Source organism: Typopeltis vanoorti, chromosome 10, assembly GCF_054136105.1.
Source record: "Typopeltis vanoorti isolate ZY-2024b chromosome 10, IOZ_Tvanoo_1.0, whole genome shotgun sequence".
NCBI lineage: Eukaryota > Metazoa > Arthropoda > Arachnida > Uropygi > Thelyphonidae > Typopeltis > Typopeltis vanoorti.
In genome coordinates, this window is record NC_143558.1 from 115,712,135 (window position 1) to 115,732,840 (window position 20,706).

The 20,706-nt window shown below is 34.6% G+C and overlaps 1 protein-coding gene across 1 annotated transcript in view; it reads left to right on the forward strand.

Moving 5' to 3' along the window:
* Nucleotides 1–20,706, forward strand: part of LOC150102723 (transcription initiation factor IIA subunit 1-like) — a 204,589-nt gene that overhangs the window by 92,055 nt on the left and 91,828 nt on the right. Inside the window, exon 6 of the mRNA XM_090399213.1 lies at nucleotides 2,536–2,659. Within this exon, the coding sequence (XP_090255339.1) occupies nucleotides 2,536–2,659 (124 nt within the window). The remainder of the gene's footprint in view (nucleotides 1–2,535; nucleotides 2,660–20,706) is intronic.

Sequence of the window (20,706 nt, forward strand, 5' to 3'; positions counted from 1 at the left end):
TGATAAAAAATCAAAGGTACTTCTCCAGCAGTATGCAAACAACAGACACAAAATCAAAGATATCTTCTTCACAGATGAGAACCTTGTTACCACTGAAAAGCTCACCTGTGGAGAGATAATAAGCTTCTCATCTCATTCAACCGTGTGCCATAACACGCCGTATTCACAGAAGTCCTCACCCCACATCAGTGATCGCTTGGTGGGGAGTGACATCAGGATATCCAAGTTGCATTTCTGAGAGAAAGGGGTCAAACCTCTGCCAAAATATATCAAGACATTGTGCTGGAACCTGTAGTACAGCCCCTGAACAACACCTTGTTTCAATGTAGGCAGTGGACCTTCCAACAGGACTCAGTCTCTGCTCACACGGTGAGGACCCACAACAGTGGTTGGAGGCTAATGTGCCTGACCACATAATCACTATCTGATTGGCTGTCTGGAAGTCCTAGTCTGAATCTCTCGTACTTCAAATTGTGGTCAGAGCCTGCAAGAAATGACATCCCAGCATCACCAGCCTGAAAGCAGATTTGGAGCGAGCAGTGGTAGCATTTCCATTGAATGTTGTACATGCTGCCTTTTTGATATGCAGCCTCATAGGCTTCGGGCATGCTTGAAGACAAAAGGGGATATTTTGAATGTTCAGTGCTGTATGTGGTTTGTATGTGCTGAAAGCTACACTATTTTCCCCAAAATTAAAGTTAAAATATTGTAGTGCGAGATATATGCGGGGATTTTTAGAAACTAAAGTTTTCAGGAAAAAACTGAAAATAGGAATGACTTACCAAGAATTTCCTGTTCGCTATTGCTACTTCCCACCTCAAGAGCAGTATCCTTGTGTGCATCGTCAGTCATCTACCCAAATAACGTCATCTTCTCTCCCATCCAGGGCATTAGAGATGCCAGTTTTTTAAAAGAAATTCTTGGCAATTATTTCTGGTGAAATCATTTCTGAAGCTGTCAAAATCCAATTGCACAACAGTTCTAATGATAGTCTTTAATCTTCCCTGACAGAGTCAGGTCGTTGCTGCCATCCACTCCATGTAAAATTTTTATATGTAGTCCTTGAATGGCTTGTTGACAGAGGCGTAGCTAAGGCGGGGCAGTTCACCCTGGGTGGCACTTTGAACCTTTTTGAACTTTTGCAGTTAATTCTAAAATACAGTCTCAAGAACTCATTTCCAAATATTCTAATACTAGTGCGAATTTTCCTCACAATTCCTGTAGATGTTGCTAGTTGCGAGAGGAGTTTTTCTAAATAAAATAGATTAATTACTATTATGAAATAGACATCGCCAATATCATCGATTTTGCTAACAGAATAGCAAGAAAAATAACATTTTAGAATGTCAAAATTAAAGTTTTACTTCAAAAATAAACATAGCGCTTTAATTTATTTCCCTGTATGTTGTTTTGACTTTTTGTAATATTTTGGTGTGTATTGAGAAGGGCAGCAAAAGCTCTAGCTACACCATTGCTTGTTGTTTGATACATCCAAGGGCTGTAGACAAGGTGTAAGACAGGAATAATGGCCACATTGGTTCTCATATCCGAAAGTTGTTTTATTATTATTAATGAACAATCCTTTACAAATGACTAATGAGAAGTGAAAGCAGAGAACTAAATGGACAGCAATGGTGCATTGGTAGAGATAGAGCAGCTATGAAGATCTGCATATGATCGGTGTTGATGTTAACAAAAGATGGCACGACTCAATGACAAAGGCCAGCTGACAGTTGTTGAGTTGAAATACTGATTCTCTTCATCCGAATTACAAAATTTCTGAAGCTGCCATAACAACATTCACTATATATTTCTTGGTTTTAACATGTTAGTTTCAGGGTGGTGTTTTGTGATTTTATTGTTCCGGCGGGACTTCTCATTACCATGTACCGTTTTGTGTACCACTTCCATGTCGCATGGGTGGGCTCAATTTACACAAAGTTTCAACCCTTCGGTTGAATTTTAATGCTGCTTGTTTGCATGCAGCTTCTGCATTAGGCTGGCAAGCAGACTCGCACACATTATAAGGCATGTTAATTCCAATTCACTGGTAGAATTTTATTTGAAGTTAGCTTCTGTGATATGTCTTAATGGCATCGAAAATTTCAAATGCAGTTGATCTAGCACTTAAAATGCCTTAGAATCTAGCACACAGTGAAAAATGCCTTAGAAGATAAAAATAGAAGATCTGATAATGTTGGAGTCTTGACAGGTAACATACTGATTTGGAAGAAAACTGTAGATAGGAAGTTAGTAATGATGAAAGTTTTTCATGTGGTATTATCATATTCGGTACATGTCAGTAATTACAAAAATCGAGAACGTGCTCAGTTAGATGTGATATTCTTTTCTTGTCCACTTTTATTCATCACAGACAATTATTCTTACAAAGAGTTGCATATCATGACTCATTATTTATAATATACATATATTATCTTACTTTTCAGTACAATAATATCATGAACTTTGTACGAGTTTAACATGTGTCTTGTAGTTATAATATAATATACTTTTTTTTTTCTCTTCTTTTACTAGTCAGTTCCAGCAGCTACTGCTACCCTTGCTTTACCTCCAGAAATTACAGCCAGTTTATTTCAGCAAGCTGCTATAATGAATTCAGGATTAAACACCAGAACTCAATCGTTTAATATGCAAGAAGGTAAGTAAGGTCTGTAATTATACATATAGTATAATTATACATATTTTGGATCTGGAAAAGACTAACGCCAAGAGAGATGCTCTGCAAAGCACTGCAATGAGACATTACAGATCCTTAAATTGTAAGCCAGCTATTAAAATTGAATGACATATAGGATGATGGTTTGATGCAAAATAAGTATAAAACAAGGATATATGCAGTCCCCACTGTTTTCATTATTTATGTGGATCACATCATGGAGGAAAATAGTATTGAATATGATAAGAAATGTATAGATGTTAATTTGAGCTCTTTACTTTATATGCAAAATGATTTTTGTGCTTCTAAATAAATCCATTGGATCATCAGTTCTCTTCTATCCAAGACAGGTTGAGTCCTCTAGTAGCTGGTTTGCCTTCCTCTGCTTCATCTCCTAATAACAAGCATTTATGCCTGTAGATCTGTGTTTGCTGAGCCTGTTTTGAGGGATGAACAATCTAAGTTTCAGGGAGGAAACACCTCCCCCACACACACACATCTGTATGAGAAGTGTTAACTCAATTTTATTGAAAACACCCAGTAATGGTTCCTCAAATCCCCACTTCTTATCAACCAAAGGGCTCATCCCAACTGAGCTATGGAGGTTCATAATCTATTGAAAAGAATCTTTGACTAAATAGATATACTACTTATATGAATTTGATGTAAAATCAGCAATAAAAAGACAAAAGCGATGAAAATAAGTAGGGACATGGAAAACATGAAGGCCGTCTCAATTTCCACCACCCCCTGCATTTTGACTAAATAAATAAAACAAGTAATGCCTTTCAGTTTGATAACTGAAAGGTATTACTTGTTTTTTTATAGCTTAAAGGTGTTTCTTTTAATAAATGAAGGGTATTTTTAAGGCCAGTTTTTTAATAATAAACTAGCAGTATATAAAATGGTTTTCGAACCAGTTTTAACTGATCTTAGAGTTTTATTAGATATAGTAAACAGTTGATCAGTAACTAAGAACCATAGTGTGAGACTTTTGACATCAACTTGCCCTTCACTAGTTTCTTTTTAATGATACCCTTTAACTTGTGCTTCTAAATTGTTATCAGATATTGTAGATCTTTTTAAGTTCTTTATTAATTCTGAATATTTTTATTGGAATGGCAAACTTTATAGAAAGAGGGAATTGGGAATTCTCCATATCTCCAGCTCTAATCAACTTTTGTTTATAACATTTAATCAGTTTTAATCTGTTTAGTTAGTCCTTTCAATAGATTGAACCTCTGTAGTTGAATTGGTATAGACAAGCTATAAATTCCAAACCCTCTTTTTTTTTTTTTTCTCTCTCGATCCATGATATTGGTCATATTTTTGCCATATAACTTATACTCTAGGGTCAAATCCACCTTTGAAATGGAATAGAATAAAATTTCATTCTTTATATCCTTAAAAAAGAAAATGAGAAGCAAATGGGTCTTTTACTACCTTCTGTCTATTGCAAAATTACTTCCTCTGGCTGCTATATCCATCAGACATCAGCTTACCATCCTTTATAGAAATGTGGTATTAGTAGATCATTACTATCAAGCGCCCACACAGTATCCTTTGGCAGCATCCTTTCAATAGGAAATGTCTACTGTCAGTTAAACTTTTTCTTTACAACTAAATAATTGGAGACAAAATCAAAATGTAATTTTTCTTCCAATTCTACAAGAATTGACTTTCATAAGATATATGTTACTTTATGCTCATGGGGAAACCATATCCTAAAGTAATTTGATCTTGCAGTCACATTCTGACCCATCAAAGAAACCTGACAGGACAATTTACCAAAAGTAAATTGTCCTGTCACAAAACACATTTGTGAACACTAGTCTGGTTTTCAACTAAATGAACATAAGTTCAGCCATTCAGAGCATGGAATTACTAACATTAACTATAGGATGTTTCAAAATAATGCTAAAGTTCTACATAAAGTAAATTTGAATGTCTTTTCAAAGAAAGTGTGCAGTTCTTTTCATCTGGATCTCATTATTTCTGGATAAATTATTTCTTAATTTATGCCTAATAGCGCAATAATTGTAACTATTGTGACTACACATGAAAATATACTATTCTCCATGACATTTGATCTAATCAGAATGAAAAGAATGCTGAATCATATCATCAAAGACTAATACAAACCCTGGAGATGGTATATTAGCAGTACACATAAGATAAGAAGTTGGTACATAGTTTTACAAAGTCATACTAGTTATGTTGAATGGTATTTTACAGCAGTGGCATAAATGAATGATTATATTATTATGTAAAAATGGGCACTAGAGATGATAGTAACTATAGGTTTATAATTTATTATCACAATTGTACAGCATTTTTATATCCATTATTTTAAATAGAACCACAAGATTTTTGGATGATGCATAGCCACATGAACAAGCAAGCATCATTAGCCTGCTTGTTCATGTGGCTGTAGATCATAATTACTCTTACTCAAGTAATATAAAAAGTAAATCAATGTTATCTTCTTGCATATTTAATGTTTGTATAATTTGAGAAAGCCTTTGATTCTTTATATCAATCAGAAATAATGCCTAGCTGAAAATAGTAGGCCATCTCAGCAGAGTGAAACATGGAGATTTGATATTTAAATTGTTTTCTTTTACATTAGAAGTCTTGAGCAATATTTCATGGAATTAACTATGGAAAACAGTGTAACTTAGTAGAAGAAATTTAAATCATGTATACTTTGCAGATGACATTGTTCTGTTAGCAAACAATAAGCTCAAAAAATGTTAAATGACCTTGATAGAATTTGACAAATTCAGATTAAATTAAACTGAAATTAGTTGAGAACCCTTTTTGAACATGTGGATTACTACATTTATCTTGGATAATTAGTTAGGTAGCTTACTGCAAGGGCTCACTTTAGTGAGTACGGGAGCTGCAAACCTGAGGCATCTGATGCTGGACTGTGCCTTAGTTAATGTAATATACATCTGTATATTATCTGTAGACTGGTCCCTACTTTTCTTTATTTCTTGTTCCTTTTGCTCCTTCCCCCTAATGCTATTAGAGTAGTCGATGGCTAGGGGTGAATCTTTCCTATTATACTATGTTTTTTCCAATTCATGCAGTGGGAGTCTGCTTTGCCTCCCAACAGGCAGGTTTTGGAGTCCTTAAGGTGGCAGCCCCACCACTGAACTCGCCTTGCGAAAGGTTGGTAGCCTATCGAGTGGAAATTTACAGTTACTTACAAAGCCCTGAAGAAAAAATAGGATGGATTTTAGCGGAATTGACCCGACTAATGGACAGAGACTTCTCTTTGAGAAATTAAAAATAGCTACTTGGAATGTCCATGGAATTCACACAAAATTGAGCTAAACCAAGAACTAAAAAAAATAGAAACATTGATATAGCAGCAATGACTGAGATGAAAAAGAAGGAATCTCAAGTTCTAGAAGACTGTCGTCATCTTCGCTGGAGTTCCAGAAGACAAATGGACTTTATCTGGGGTTGCAATTTGTATTAATAAAAAATAGGGAAAAAAACAAAATTTCTGATTATACTTGAGTATCAGACAGCATAATCACATTTAGAATGAAAATTATTAATCAAACATTCAATATTTTCGGAATTTATGTGCCAGTAGATGGAAAAGAGGAAGAGACAGAAGAATTTTACTGAAAACTTTAGGAATGTATTGATGAAGCAACAATCTTGATGGGAGATTTCAATGTTAGAGTGGGAAATAACCCAATAACAGGATGCATTGGATCAGAGGGTGAATTAGTAATCAATAGCAATGGAATTTTATTAAGAGACTTCTGCATATTTAAGTCTAAAAATCAGCAATACTTTCTTCAGGCATAAAAATATGCATCGGTACACATGGGAAGCAAGAGGAACTAAATCAATAATAGATTACATTATTATTAACAACAAACTAAATAATAATATCAAGGATACAAGGATTTCTAGAGGAAGCAAAATTGATAGTGATCGCATGTTAGTTGAAAGCGGATTTGAATTCATAAAAAGAACCACATACTTCAAAAGAAAAAAAGATAATGTACCAACATCTAATAAATAGTTTAAAATTTACATCGTAGAAGAGGAGAGTATCAGTAACTTATATAAAAGCAGCAGAAGAAAGGTCAGGATATAAATCAAGGAAAAACAAAAAATGGCTCAGAACTTGGAACGATGACTTAAAGTCTATCTGTAGAGTAAAAACACTGCTGACTATATAGAATATAAGAAACTATGGGTTGAAGTCAGAAAGCTTCCCAGAAGTATACGCAGAGAAGATTGGAGTAAATATGTTAAATCATTCTTCTTCACTCTTCCCTCATCTATGTGGATGATGATGAGGCTGAATGAAAATGAACTCTTCCCACTTCTGTCTGTCCCAGGAGAGTCTGAACAATTCTGTCCAGTTTGGTGTCGCTTGTTGTGATTTGGTTTTTAGGTTCTCTTTTATTTTGTCTATCCATCTAATTCTGGGCCGTCCTTTGGATCTTCTACCTTCGATCGTTGTATTCAGGGCATTAGATGGCAGTCTTTCTGTTCCCATTCTGGTCACATGGCCAAACCATCGCGGTCTTCTTTCTTGTGTATTGTCTATTATTGTTATTTCTTGTTTTAGTAGTTTCCTTATGTCTTTGTTTCTTAGTTGATCCAGCAGAGATACTCCAAGTAATCTTCTTAGCCAACCCATTTCAGTAACTAATAATTTTTTCTCTTGAGCCTTTTTGAGATTCTGGCATTCACTTCCATAGAGGAGTATTGGGAGGACCATTATTTCATAGATTCTTACTTTTGTTACTTGTTTGTCTCTTGACTTTTATATTTTATTAAGTCGTCCAAAAGTTTGGGATGCTTGACTGATTTGTCTATTTATATCTTTTATAATTTCGCCATTGTACTCAATAACTCCTCCAAGGTAGGCGAAGTTTTCTACCTGCTCTAGATTCTTATTATCAATTTCAATTTTCAGATTGGTGCTTTTTCCTATTTGCATAATTTTTGTTTTGTCTATATTTATGTTTAATCCAGATTTTATATACTCCTCCTTCATTGCAGATTTTCTTCTGTGCTTGCAAGTAATGCAATGTCGTCTGCAAATTTTAAATTTGTCACATTTTTCCCATATATTTTGATTCCGGAGTCTTCAATAAGGCCTTAAAGGTTGCTTCTTCCAGTGTAGGATTGAACAGGTCTGGTGACAGATTGCATCCCTGTCTTACTCCGCTCTCTGTGTGAACCAGTTGGTTAAGGTGTCCTCCATTTGTACTGCACTTTCAGATTTCTCATACAGATTCTTTATTATTCTTATGGTTTTGTTGGGAATTCCAAATTTTTCCATAGTTCTCTTCTACAGATTGAATAAAATGCCTGACAAAAGTCTATGAAATTTATGTAGCAACTTTGGCTGTACTCTAGTATCTTTTCTTTTAGCTGTCTTAAGGTGAATAGTTGATCAATTGTGCTTCGTCCTGGTCTGAAACCGGCTTGTTATTCGCCTAGTGCCATTTCTACATATGGCTTAATTTGTTTTTGGAGTACTTTCGTAAAATCCTTACTTGGAATACTGAGGAGACTAATGCTTCTGTAATTATTGCATTCTGTTTTATCTCCTTTTTTTGTATATAGGAGTTATGACTGATTTGGTCCAATCAGTAGGCACTGCTTCGTTTTTTGTAGATCCTTTCAAATGTTTTTAATGGCTCCAAAAGTTGTTCCTTTCCTGCTTTTAAGAATTCTGCATGTATTTGATCAATGCCAGGTGCTTTTCTAGCTTTGAGTTTTTCTATGCTGTGTGCTATTATTTCTTTGGTAAAGATCCCATATATTCCAGCATACAAGTCGACCTGGTGTATAAGTCGATATTGGAATTTTTTGAGTTTCAGTTTTTATAGTATACTCGTCGTATAAGTCGACTTGAAAAATTTCTTTCTTGTATTGACTAGTTGACCAATAGTGAACTAAAGTGCAATGGCTCCTTTTAAAAGAATGAAATATGATGTGAGTTCTAAGTGCAAAGTGATTAAATTTGCAAAAGAAAATACTGTGTTGCTGCACGTCAGTTTGGAGCAAACGAAAAACTAGTTCACGATTGGAGAAAAAATGAAACTTTTATAATGAAAATGCCAAAAAATAAGCGCATTACGGAAAAGAATTTTGTAAATAAATAATTATATAACATGTAAATAATTTTTTCTGTAAATAAATTTGATATAAGTTGAAATATTTTTACTTATTTACCCTTTTTGTATATTGCTAATAAATTTAACAGAGTATGATACGTACTAGTTTTTTCTTGTAAAGGAATCAATTTTTGACCCGGCATATAAGTTGACCTAAAAAATTTAGTACTTTTTTTTTTTTTCATTGCTGAAAAGTCGACTTATACGCCGGAATATACAGTATTTGTTTCCTCTTCCATTTCAGTGGCTGTAATCGTAATATCCTGGGAGCTGTTTTTATTATATAAATCTTTGAAGTATTCTTCCCTTCTCACCATTCTTTTTGTTTTACTTTCAATTAGTTATCCCTCTTGGTTTTTGATCATTATAATTTTTGTTGTCTGTGTCTTACTAATTTGGTTTATTTGTTTATATAATCCATGAAGGTTATTTTCTTTTGATAGCTTTTCTGCCATTTTGCATTTTTCTTCTAACCAGTTATTCTAGTCTCTTTTAACTAGTTTTCTAATTTCTCTGGTTAATCTGTTATAGTTCTGTTTTAGTTTCATGCTTTTCCTTTGATCACTTAACCTTTTTACTTCATTCGAGATCTAATCCTTTTAACTCTCTCTTTCTGTGTAACCTATTGTTTTTTTCTGCCGAATTTAATATTATTTCCTTTAATTTGCACCAATGTTCTTCGATGTTTATATTCTGTTTTGGTAGTTCCTTCAGGTTTTTATCTAGTTGTAGTTGATATTTTCTTAGAATATTGTTGTCTTGTGGTTTTTTTTTTTTGACTCTAGTGCTTCCAGATTTTAACTTTATTCTTAGGTTTGCTAATACTAGCTTATGGTCTGATCCACAATCTGCAGAGAAGGATCTGCAGTTTAGGATACTTGATTTCCATCTTTGGTTTACAGTAATATAGTCTATCATATTCTTGGTTTGTCTGTCTGGTGATATCCATGTCCATTTTCTTTGGGGTTTTGGATGTTTAAAGAGAGTGTTGGTTATTGTTAGTCTATTATTTTAGCAGTCTTTCGCCATGTTCATTGCTTTCTCCATACTCGAACTTTCCAATTACTCTTGGCCAGGTAGCCAAGTCTTGGCCTATTTTTGCATTTTAAGTCCCCCATTACAATTAGGAGATCTTGACTCGATGTCTGCTGTACTGCTTTTTGCAATTCTATATAGAACTCCTCAATGTCTTCTTCTGATGATGTTGAAGTTGGTGAGTATACTTGAATAATAGTTAGTGATCCGATTGATGTTTTAAATCTTGCTTTAATTATCCTAGGTGAGAGAGGATTGTAAGACAATAGAGAGTTTGAGCCTTTGGTTTTAATATAAGTGCTACTCCTCCTTAGTGTTTGTTGTCCTCCCTGCCTGAAGTTAAGATTTTGTACTGTCCATGGTGTTCTCCTTTTCCAGTCCATCTGGTTTCTCAGAGTCCAATCACTTCCCATCGGTAGTTGTTTAATTCATGCAGTAGTATTTCCATTGCTCTTTCCTGGTGAAGAGTTCTTACATTTCATGTTCCTATTCTTGTTATCTTTTTCCTGTCTATTAGGTGATGTTTTGTTCCAATAGCATATTTTTTGCCTTCACTATCTTAGTTCCCTACTAGTGGGCGTGACCCTTGTTTCACTGGGCGACGGTCGAGCTGGCATGTATCTTTAGGTTGGTTAGAGTTCATTCGGTTTCAATTGTTAGGTTTTTCTCAAGTGTTCAGCCTCTTTTTTTTTAGTTGATAGTGGAAACTACAGTTTGAGAGGAAAGAGTCACCCCTCGCCCTCGAGTTGCTCTAATAGCACTGGAGGGGAAGGAGTAAGAAGTAAGAGAGAATAGAGGGAAAGGAGAGTAGAAGACCAGTCTCCAGATATGATATACCAAGTGTATATTGTATGAAGTAAGATTAGGTCTAGCTTGGGTATCTCATGTTTGCCATGCCCATATTTACCCCTGAGTTAAATCATTACAGCAGGATATCACTGGACCACAAAGAATAGGTTATAAAATTTTCAGGCAACTACAAACAACAGAAAATGACCAATTAAGAAATAATCTAATTTCCAAAGCAGATTGGATAGAACACTATAAAACATTGTCGAATGAAAAACCAGAAATACAAAACAATGACAAAACTCACAAAATCAAATATATCAATACACAGGAAAGTACAGAAGAAATAGCAATGGAAGAATTAGAAAAAGAATTTAAAACTCAAGAAATAGAAAAAGCCCAGGACTGGATGGAATATGCATTGAGCTCTTTAAATATGCAGACAATAGCTTAAAAGAAAACCTACTTAAACTCTTCAATAATATCTGGAAATAACAAAAGATCTCAAAAGAATGGGAAACTGAGCAGTAATAAATGTTCATAAAATAACAGTATCTAAACTAAATGAAAAATTTTAAAGAACAGACTAATTTAATATACCGAAAATTATTTATTAGAAGAACAGTGTGGTTTTCTTTTAAGCTGTTTAATCTGTCCACTTTACTTCTGTTTATTGACTACAAAAAGGTGTATGATAACTTGAACAGCAATCAACACTGGAAAATGTTACAAGATGATAAATTATAAAATACCTCCTCAATTAATTAATGCAATAAGTCTATCTAGAGAAACAAAAATTTGCAGATGGAATATTATCAGAACCTGTAACTATAAATAAAGGAGTAAGAAAAGATTGTGGATTATCCCCGATCTTATTCAACATTTATATAAACAGAATCCAAAAAGAATAGAAAACAACTGTGAAAGATGGAGTTAAACTAACAAATAATATACAGCTAAATATAATACTTTATGCAGATGATCAAATACTAATTTCAAATTCAGAAAAACAAAAAAATTGCAATATCAACATAAGAACCCTGAATGGCAAAGAAATGGAGCTAACTGAGGAATTAGATAAGTACCAGATCGACATAATAGGGGTGACTGAAACAAAAAAAGACAAAAACTGGTCAGCTCTTTCTGAGCAATTAATACAAAATGCTATATCCAGGCAATGACAATCAAGGAAAAGGAGGAGTAACCATAGTAGTCAACACTAATGTTGAATGTAATGGGGAACTGGACAATGAGACTTGTTTGTGTCTATGGTCCCACAGAAGATTCTCCTAAGGTAGAAGTGGAGGAATTTTTTGAGGCTTTAGAAAAAGCAACTGACACAATGAAAAAGGAAAAGTTGGTCCTTGTTGGGGATCTAAATAGCAGAGTAGGAAATGATTGTCAGACATACAAAAAACTTTTCGAAAAATTTGGAGAAAAGAGCAAAGCTAATAATAATGGCAAATACTTGTTGGATTTCTGCTCAGGACATGGACTGGTTGTTACTAACAAGATGTTTCAACACAAAAATGTGCACAAATTCACATGGAGAGAAGAGGCAAGGAATAAGAAAAATCTCATTGACTATGTTATTGTTGATAGTGATGTTTTTTCCCTGGTACAGGATGCCAGAGTGTACAGAGGATTTGAAATTGGAAGTGATCACTATTTAGTTTTGAGCAGGATAAAATTGAATTTCATATTGAAAAGAATGAAATGTAAGAAAGTTTTAAAGTGAATAAAAGTTGAGCAGCTCTCAGATGTCAACTGTAGACTAAAATACACAAAGATTATTGAAGAAAAAATAAGAGTTTGAGAACAGGAACCAAACCTTGGAGATTCAGTGGCAAGCTCTGAAGAAAACATTGAGTGATTCTGTTAGAGAGGCATGTGCTGAGGTCTGCAAGGATATAAAAATCTGAACTCCCTATGGACACAGGAAGTTAAAGAGGCAGTGAAGGAAAAGAAGAACGCATATCAAAAGTTCCTAGCAAATGAGTCAGCTTGTGCTCTTAGAGAATACAGAGACAAATGTAAGAAAGCTAAACACTGTATAAAATTGGATAAACAAAAGTCATGAGAAGATTTTGGTAAGAACAAAGAAAATAAATATCACGAAGTGGCAAGATATTCTGGAGGTTATTGAAGAAGCTTAGGAATGGAGGAAAGAGTGCTGTAAAAGGAATTAGAGATGATAAAGGTGATATGAAAACTGGAGAAAAAATATCCTATAAGTATGGAGTAAATACTTCGAAAAATTGCTAAATGAAACTAGCAGTGATGACAGCACAGTGATTAAAAAAAAAAAAAAAACTTACAGGCATGCAGTCAGGAATACATATCCATACTTGAAGTAGAAAAGCCACCAAGGGTCAGGGTGTACTTAAGGGTCAAAGCTGTATAAATGAGAGGAGACCTCCACATAGCCTTTAAAGGAATGCGGAGAACCGACCAGGTCTTCTGACCTAATGTCCAATCCTCACCTTCTCATAGTGTACCCTGTTAGGTATCTACCTGGATACTGAACGGACGAGGATGGACTGGCAATTTGGAATTTAGCCGACCAAATTGTATTCCTATTGGTTAAGCCAAAATACAAAATGATGGTACAACATGACAAAATTTCATGCCGGCTGGGGCATCGCCCGGTTAAACAAGGCCTCTGTTGTTTTCGCCAGGGAACCAGAGCGAACAGCGGAAAGTCAGCTACTGGAACAAATCTGAAAACACACCCAAACTCAACATCACCAGAGTTAAAGATCAGTACTATCAACATAAGAAGCCTGAATGGCAAAGAAATGGAGCCAGCTGAGGAATTAGATAAATACCAGAGAGACATAAGGGTGACTGAAACAAAAAAGACAAACTGGTTAGAACTTTCTGAGCAATAAATACAAAATGTTATATTCAGGCAATGACAATCAAGGAAAAGGAGTCGCCATAGTAATCAACACAAAATACGAGGCTAATCTCCTTGAATGGCAGGCAGTCTCAAGTAGAGTGATGTGGGCAAATATCAGAATGGAGAATTGGACAATGAGACTTATTTGTGCCTATGGTTCTACTAAGGTACAAGTTGAGGAATTTTTTGAGGCTCTAGAGAAAGCTACTGACACAATGAAAAAGGAAAAGTTGGTCCTTGTTGGGGATCTAAATAGAAGAGTAGGAAGTGATTGTCAGACATACAAAAATATTTTGGGAAAATTTGGAGAAAAGAACAAAGCTAATAATAATGGCAAATAACTGTTGGATTTCTGCTCAGGACATGGACTGGTTATTACTAACACCATGTTCCAACATAAAAATGTGTGCAAATTCACATGGAGAGAAGAGGCTAGGAAAAAGAAAAGTCATATTGACTGTTATTGTTGATAGTGATGTTTTCTCCCTGGTGCAGGACATCAGAGTGTACAGAGGATTTGAAATTGGAAGTGATCACTATTTAGTCTTGAGCAGGGTAAAATTGAATTTCATATTGAAAAGAATGACATGTAAGAAAGTTTTAAAGCGAATAAAAGTTTAGCAGCTCTCAGGTGTGAACTGTAGACTAAAACACACAAAGATTATTGAAGGAAAAATGAAAGAGTTTGAGAACAGCAAACCTTGGAGATTCAATGGCAAGCCTTGAAGAAAACCCTGATTGATTCAGCTAGAGAGGCATGTGGTGAAATTGTCTGCAAGGATAGAAAAATTAGAACTCCATATTGGACACAGGAAGTTGAAGAGGCAGTGAAGGAAAAGAAGAAAGCATATCAAAAGTTCCTAGCAAATAAGTCAGCTTATGCTCTTAAAGAATACAGAGACAAATGTAAGAAAGCTAAATACTGTAAAACTAGCTAAACAAAAGTCATGGGATGACTTTGGCAAGAATATAGAAAATAAATATCAAGAAGGTAGCAAAATATTCCGGAGTTGTTGAAGCTCAGAAATGGAGGAAAGAGTGCTGTAAAAGGAATTAGAGATGATATAGGTGACTTGAAAACAGGAGAAAAAGATATCCTTGAAGTATGGAGTAATTACTTTGAAAATTTGCTAAATGAAACAAGCAATGATGACAGCACAGTGATTAAAAAAAAAAAAAAAAACTTACAGGCATGCAGTCAGGAATACATATCCATACTTGAAGTAGAAAAAGCCATCAAAGGCTTGAAATGTGGAAAGGCAGCAGGAATAGATGATATTCGATCAGAAATGCTGAAATATGGTGGTATAAGAGTCTTACAGTGGCTGCATTGCATAGTTCAGAATGCCTGGATGGAGGTACGAATTCCCAATGATTGGAGTAGAGCTCTCATAGTACCTATATATAAAAAGGGAAATAAAACTGAATGTGTGAATTACAGAGGTATATCTCTATTGAGTGTTCCTGGTAGATATATGCAAGTATGAATGATATAATCACGTAATCACAAGAAAGATATTTATTTAACCAAATATTTCGGTCTGGAAATAGCAGACCATCGTCGGTGGTATTACAAGAACAGTTTAAAAAATATACAAGCTAGAATACTAACAATAGATCGTTGAAATTAGAACATGCCGCGTGATGTTATATCACTAAGTATGAAACGAAATATTTTGAAGTAGAAACATGATTGAATTTGCTATTAAAAAAAAAAAAAAAAAAAAAAAAAAAAAAAAAAAAAAAAAAATTAATGGGTAATCTTGATTAGGCTTTCCCAGATTTTTGATATAGATATGCAGTCATTACGATTCAGGTTGGGATGATGGAGCAAGGCCTCCACGCTTTCCTTGAACAAACGTTCGAACCTATAACGGGATCTATGTAAGAGGCGCGTTTTGGACCAAAGGATGCTGTGGTCAGTTTCAATCCCGTGTTGAGCCAAACCAGACTTTTCAGGTTTATTGTGAAGAATGGATGATTGATGTTCTTGGATTCTTTTTTCAAGAGAACGTCCAGTCTGTCCAAAGTAAGAGAGATCACAGTTGCAAGGAATTTGATAAACTCCAGGAAGAGATAAAGTTGAGCGTTTGTCTTTAGGAGAAGGAAATTGAGAAGACAATTTGTTAATAGGAGAATACGTAGCTGTTAAATCATATTTCTTCAAAATTCTTGCGATAGGTTCAGAAATACCGGAGATATAAGGAATAGGTACTCGTAAAAATTAGTCTGGTTTGGCTCAACACGGGATTGAAACTGACCACAGCATCCTTTGGTCCAAAACGCGCCTCTTACATAGATCCCGTTATAGGTTCGAACGTTTGTTCAAGGAAAGCGTGGAGGCCTTGCTCCATCATCCCAACCTGAATCGTAATGACTGCATATCTATATCAAAAATCTGGGAAAGCCTAATCAAGATTACCCATTAAATTTTTTTTTTTTTTTTTTTTTTTTTTTTTTTTTTTTTTAATAGCAAATTCAATCATGTTTCTACTTCAAAATATTTCGTTTCATACTTAGTGATATAACATCACGCGGCATGTTCTAATTTCAACGATCTATTGTTAGTATTCTAGCTTGTATATTTTTTAAACTGTTCTTGTAATACCACCGACGATGGTCTGCTATTTCCAGACCGAAATATTTGGTTAAATAAATATCTTTCTTGTGATTACGTGATTATATCATTCAGTCTTATGTCGCAAGTATCCTTAAAACAACAAATTCTTATCCTTCACGGGGAAAATGCTACCAAAATAACTGGTAAATTAGGAAAACTTTCAGTTATACAAGGTAGGTTACGAGCAAAGATTAATTTCTTAAAAAAGTGCCGCGACAACAAGATTATTCCCAATTTCGCTAAGATTAAAGAAACAATAAAATCTCCTGGAGCTCATAATATTTACCGGAACACAAGTTTATCTCTAATCCGTAATCAACTTAAAGCTGCTAAACGTGATCTTGCTATTCACAGTCATCAGACTTCTGATTTACGCACCTATATATCCACAAATTTGGATCCACATCTTTCTCACATAGTTCTAAATGTAGCTAAACGTTCTACTCAACGTGCTTATAATAAACTAAGTCAACATCTTAACCGTAAATATGAGGCTCTTTCGTCTAAACAATCCAAGCCATTCATAACTCCAGATAATTGGATTGTAAATATATCCGGACGTCCTTTGACTAAAAGCGAAACCCTCATCCTTTCAAAAGGACATGATTTTTCTATTGTTCCAAATAAAATACCATATCTAGATTTCCTAGTTAACATTGAAAGGAATCTTAATCATCTAACCAGCGATAAAGCTAATGCTCTTCGCCTAGAAGTCGCTTCTTCTCTACTTAAGGCTAAACTTCCTCCTTCTAACATATCTCCTTCTGAAATGAAATCTTTACAGTCCTTGAGAAAAAATAATCACCTCATTATCACTAAAGCTGACAAGGGAAAAGCAACAGTAGTTATGGACTCAGTAAATTACAGAAGAAAACTTTCTCTTTTGCTTCGAGATCGCTCCACATATCAAGAAATTGATTATAATCCAACCAACAGACAACTAAAGAAATTAAATTCTCTCCTTGATGAAGTCATCAGTTTGGATAAAGACACAATTGAAAGACTTAAAACTCATTTTGCAAGACCTCCTAGATTTTATGGCCTTCCAAAAATCCATAAGATTGACTATCCTCTTCGTCCAATAGTAGATTGCATTGATTCTCCTACTTACCGTATAGCCAAATATCTAGCTAAATTACTGAAATCTTACATTGGCAACTCGAGTTCTTTTTTAAAAAACTCCTCAGATTTCTTAGAAAAATTAAAAGATGTCTCATTACAACCTACAGATCTTATGGTTAGTTTTGATATAGAATCTTTATACACCAATGTACCTCTTAAGGAAACTTTAAAACTACTTGCTGACATCTTTCCTCAAGATATTATAAAACTATTCGATTTCGTTATACATTCTGGTTATTTCATATGTCAAAACAAATTTTATAGCCAAGTAGAAGGAACAGCCATGGGAAGTCCTCTTTCTCCAGCTTTAGCCAACTTTTATTTGGAACATTTAGAAAAAGTCCTCTTCACATCTAGTTTCCCTCTACCATCTTTTTGGGTAAGATATATAGATGACATATTTGCTATTTGGCCTCACAGTAAAAACACTTTATCTTCCTTTTTAAACAGTATTAATTCCTTACATCATCGCATAAAGTTTACTATGGAATTAGAAGAAAACAACCAGTTATCTTTTTTAGACGTTCTCCTCATCCGATCATCTTCAAATATTCTTACAACTACAGTATACAGGAAACCAACATTCACAGGTCGTTATATTCTGAAAGAATCAGCCCATCATCCATGTCATAAAACAGGAATTATAAAATGTCTCATCAAAAGAGCCAAAACTAATTGTTCTACTTTTGATTATCTACAGAAAGAACTTTCTACTATCCAGCAACACATGAAACTCAATGGCTTTTCTGAAAAAAGTATTCAACGTCTTCTTACATCTTATAATCCTCCACAAAACAACAAAGATTCAATACGTCGAGTACCTATTCCTTATATCTCCGGTATTTCAGAACCTATCGCAAGAATTTTGAAGAAATATGATTTAACAGCTACGTATTCTCCTATTAACAAATTGTCTTCTCAATTTCCTTCTCCTAAAGACAAACGCTCAACTTTATCTCTTCCTGGAGTTTATCAAATTCCTTGCAACTGTGATCTCTCTTACTTTGGACAGACTGGACGTTCTCTTGAAAAAAGAATCCAAGAACATCAATCATCCATTCTTCACAATAAACCTGAAAAGTCTGGTTTGGCTCAACACGGGATTGAAACTGACCACAGCATCCTTTGGTCCAAAACGCGCCTCTTACATAGATCCCGTTATAGGTTCGAACGTTTGTTCAAGGAAAGCGTGGAGGCCTTGCTCCATCATCCCAACCTGAATCGTAATGACTGCATATCTATATCAAAAATCTGGGAAAGCCTAATCAAGATTACCCATTAATTTTTTTTTTTTTTTTTTTTTTTTTTTTTTTTTTTTTTTTTTTAATAGCAAATTCAATCATGTTTCTACTTCAAAATATTTCGTTTCATACTTAGTGATATAACATCACGCGGCATGTTCTAATTTCAACGATCTATTGTTAGTATTCTAGCTTGTATATTTTTTAAACTGTTCTTGTAATACCACCGACGATGGTCTGCTATTTCCAGACCGAAATATTTGGTTAAATAAATATCTTTCTTGTGATTACGTGATTATATCATTCAGTCTTATGTCGCAAGTATCCTTAAAACAACAAATATGCAAGTATACTTGAGAAACGGTTGAGAAGAATTGTGGTAGAACAAGCTGGATTCAGGTCAAATAGAGGTTGTCAGGATCAGATCTTCACTTTACGACAGATAGTGGAGAAATCATGGGAATATAACGAAGATCTGTATTTAAGTTTTGTCGATTTGGAAAAGGCATATGACATGGTGCCAAGAGAGAAGCTATTCAATACGCTACAGTTATATAATGTCAATGGGGCATTATATCAAGCAATACTTAGTCTGTATTTGAGTTGTAAGTCAGCAGTTAGAATTGAAGTACAAGAAGATGGTTCAATGTTAAATCTGGTGTGAGACAAGCATGTACATTAACCTCTCTGTTATTCATTATTTATATGGATCACATTATGAAGGAAAGTGGTATTAAACATATCAAAATTGAAGATGTTAAAGTCAGCTCTTTGCTTTATGCAGACAATGTTATACTTCTAAATAAATCTGCTACAAGTCTGCAAGATTCTCTGAATAAATTGAATAGCTGTTGTAATAGATATGGTATGAAGGTCATCAATAAAAACACAAAGACAATGAAAATAGTCAGAATCATTGAAAATGTCAACTGTGCTGTGAATGGAGAACCTGTGGAACAAGTAAAACATTTCCACTACTTAGGCATGATTTTTAGTGAAGATGGTAAATTAAATATGGAAATAGACAACAGAATCAACAAATTTGGTATGGTAAGAAGTCAATTGAATAAATTCATATGGAATAAGAGAGAAATTAGTCGGAACACTAAATTAGCTGTATACAAGACAGTGTTCAAACCAGTTTTAACTTATGGATCTGAGAGCTGCGTCAGAAGTAAAGCACTTGACCAAAGACTAGAGACCGCAGATATGAGAGTCCTGAGAAAGATTAGAGGTGTGAACAGATGGCAATATCATTAAGAATGAGGATATTAGGAAAGAACTTGACATTGTCAGCATCCATGAATGCATTAGCAGAGGTTATCTCAGGTGGTTTGGCCATTTAAACAGAATGGGCCAGGAAAGATTGGCAAAACAAGTGTTCTCTGCCAGGTTGGCAGGAAAACGACCCAGAGGAAGACCAATATATAGGTGGATTGATATGGTACAAAGTGCCTTAAGGACAGAAATATAAGATCTGATAATGTTGGAGTCTTGACAAGTAACACTGATTTGGAGGAAAATCGTAGATAGTACATTAGTAATAATGTAAATTTTTTATGTAGTACTATCATATCCTGTACACCCCTTGAAGGTACATGGCAGGAATTTGATGATGTCTGAAATGTGGAAAGGCAGCTGGAGTAGTGATATTAGACCAGAAATGCTCAAGTATGGAGGTATGAAAGTTTCACAGTGGCTACACTGCATAGTTCAGAGGGCCTAGACCGAAGGACGAATTTCAGATGATTGGAGTAGAGCTCTCATAGTACCCACATATAAAAAGGGAAATAAAACTGATTGTGAGAATTACAGAGGTATTTCTCTACTGAGTGTTTCTGGTAAGATTTATGCCAGTTTACTTGAGAAGAAATGGTTTAGAAGGATTGTGGAAGAGAAGCTTGGTGAGGAACAAGCTGGATTCAGGCCAAATAGAGGCTGTCAGGATCAGATATTCACTTTACGACAAATAGTTGAAAAGTCATGGGAATATAACAAAGATCTGTATTTAAGTTTTGTAGATCTGGGAAAAGCATATGGCAAGGTGTCAAGAGAGAAGCTATTCAAAACGCTACAGTTGTGTGGTGTCAGTGGATCATTATATCAAGCAATACTTAGTCTTTATTTGAGTTGTAAGTCAGCAGTTAGAATTG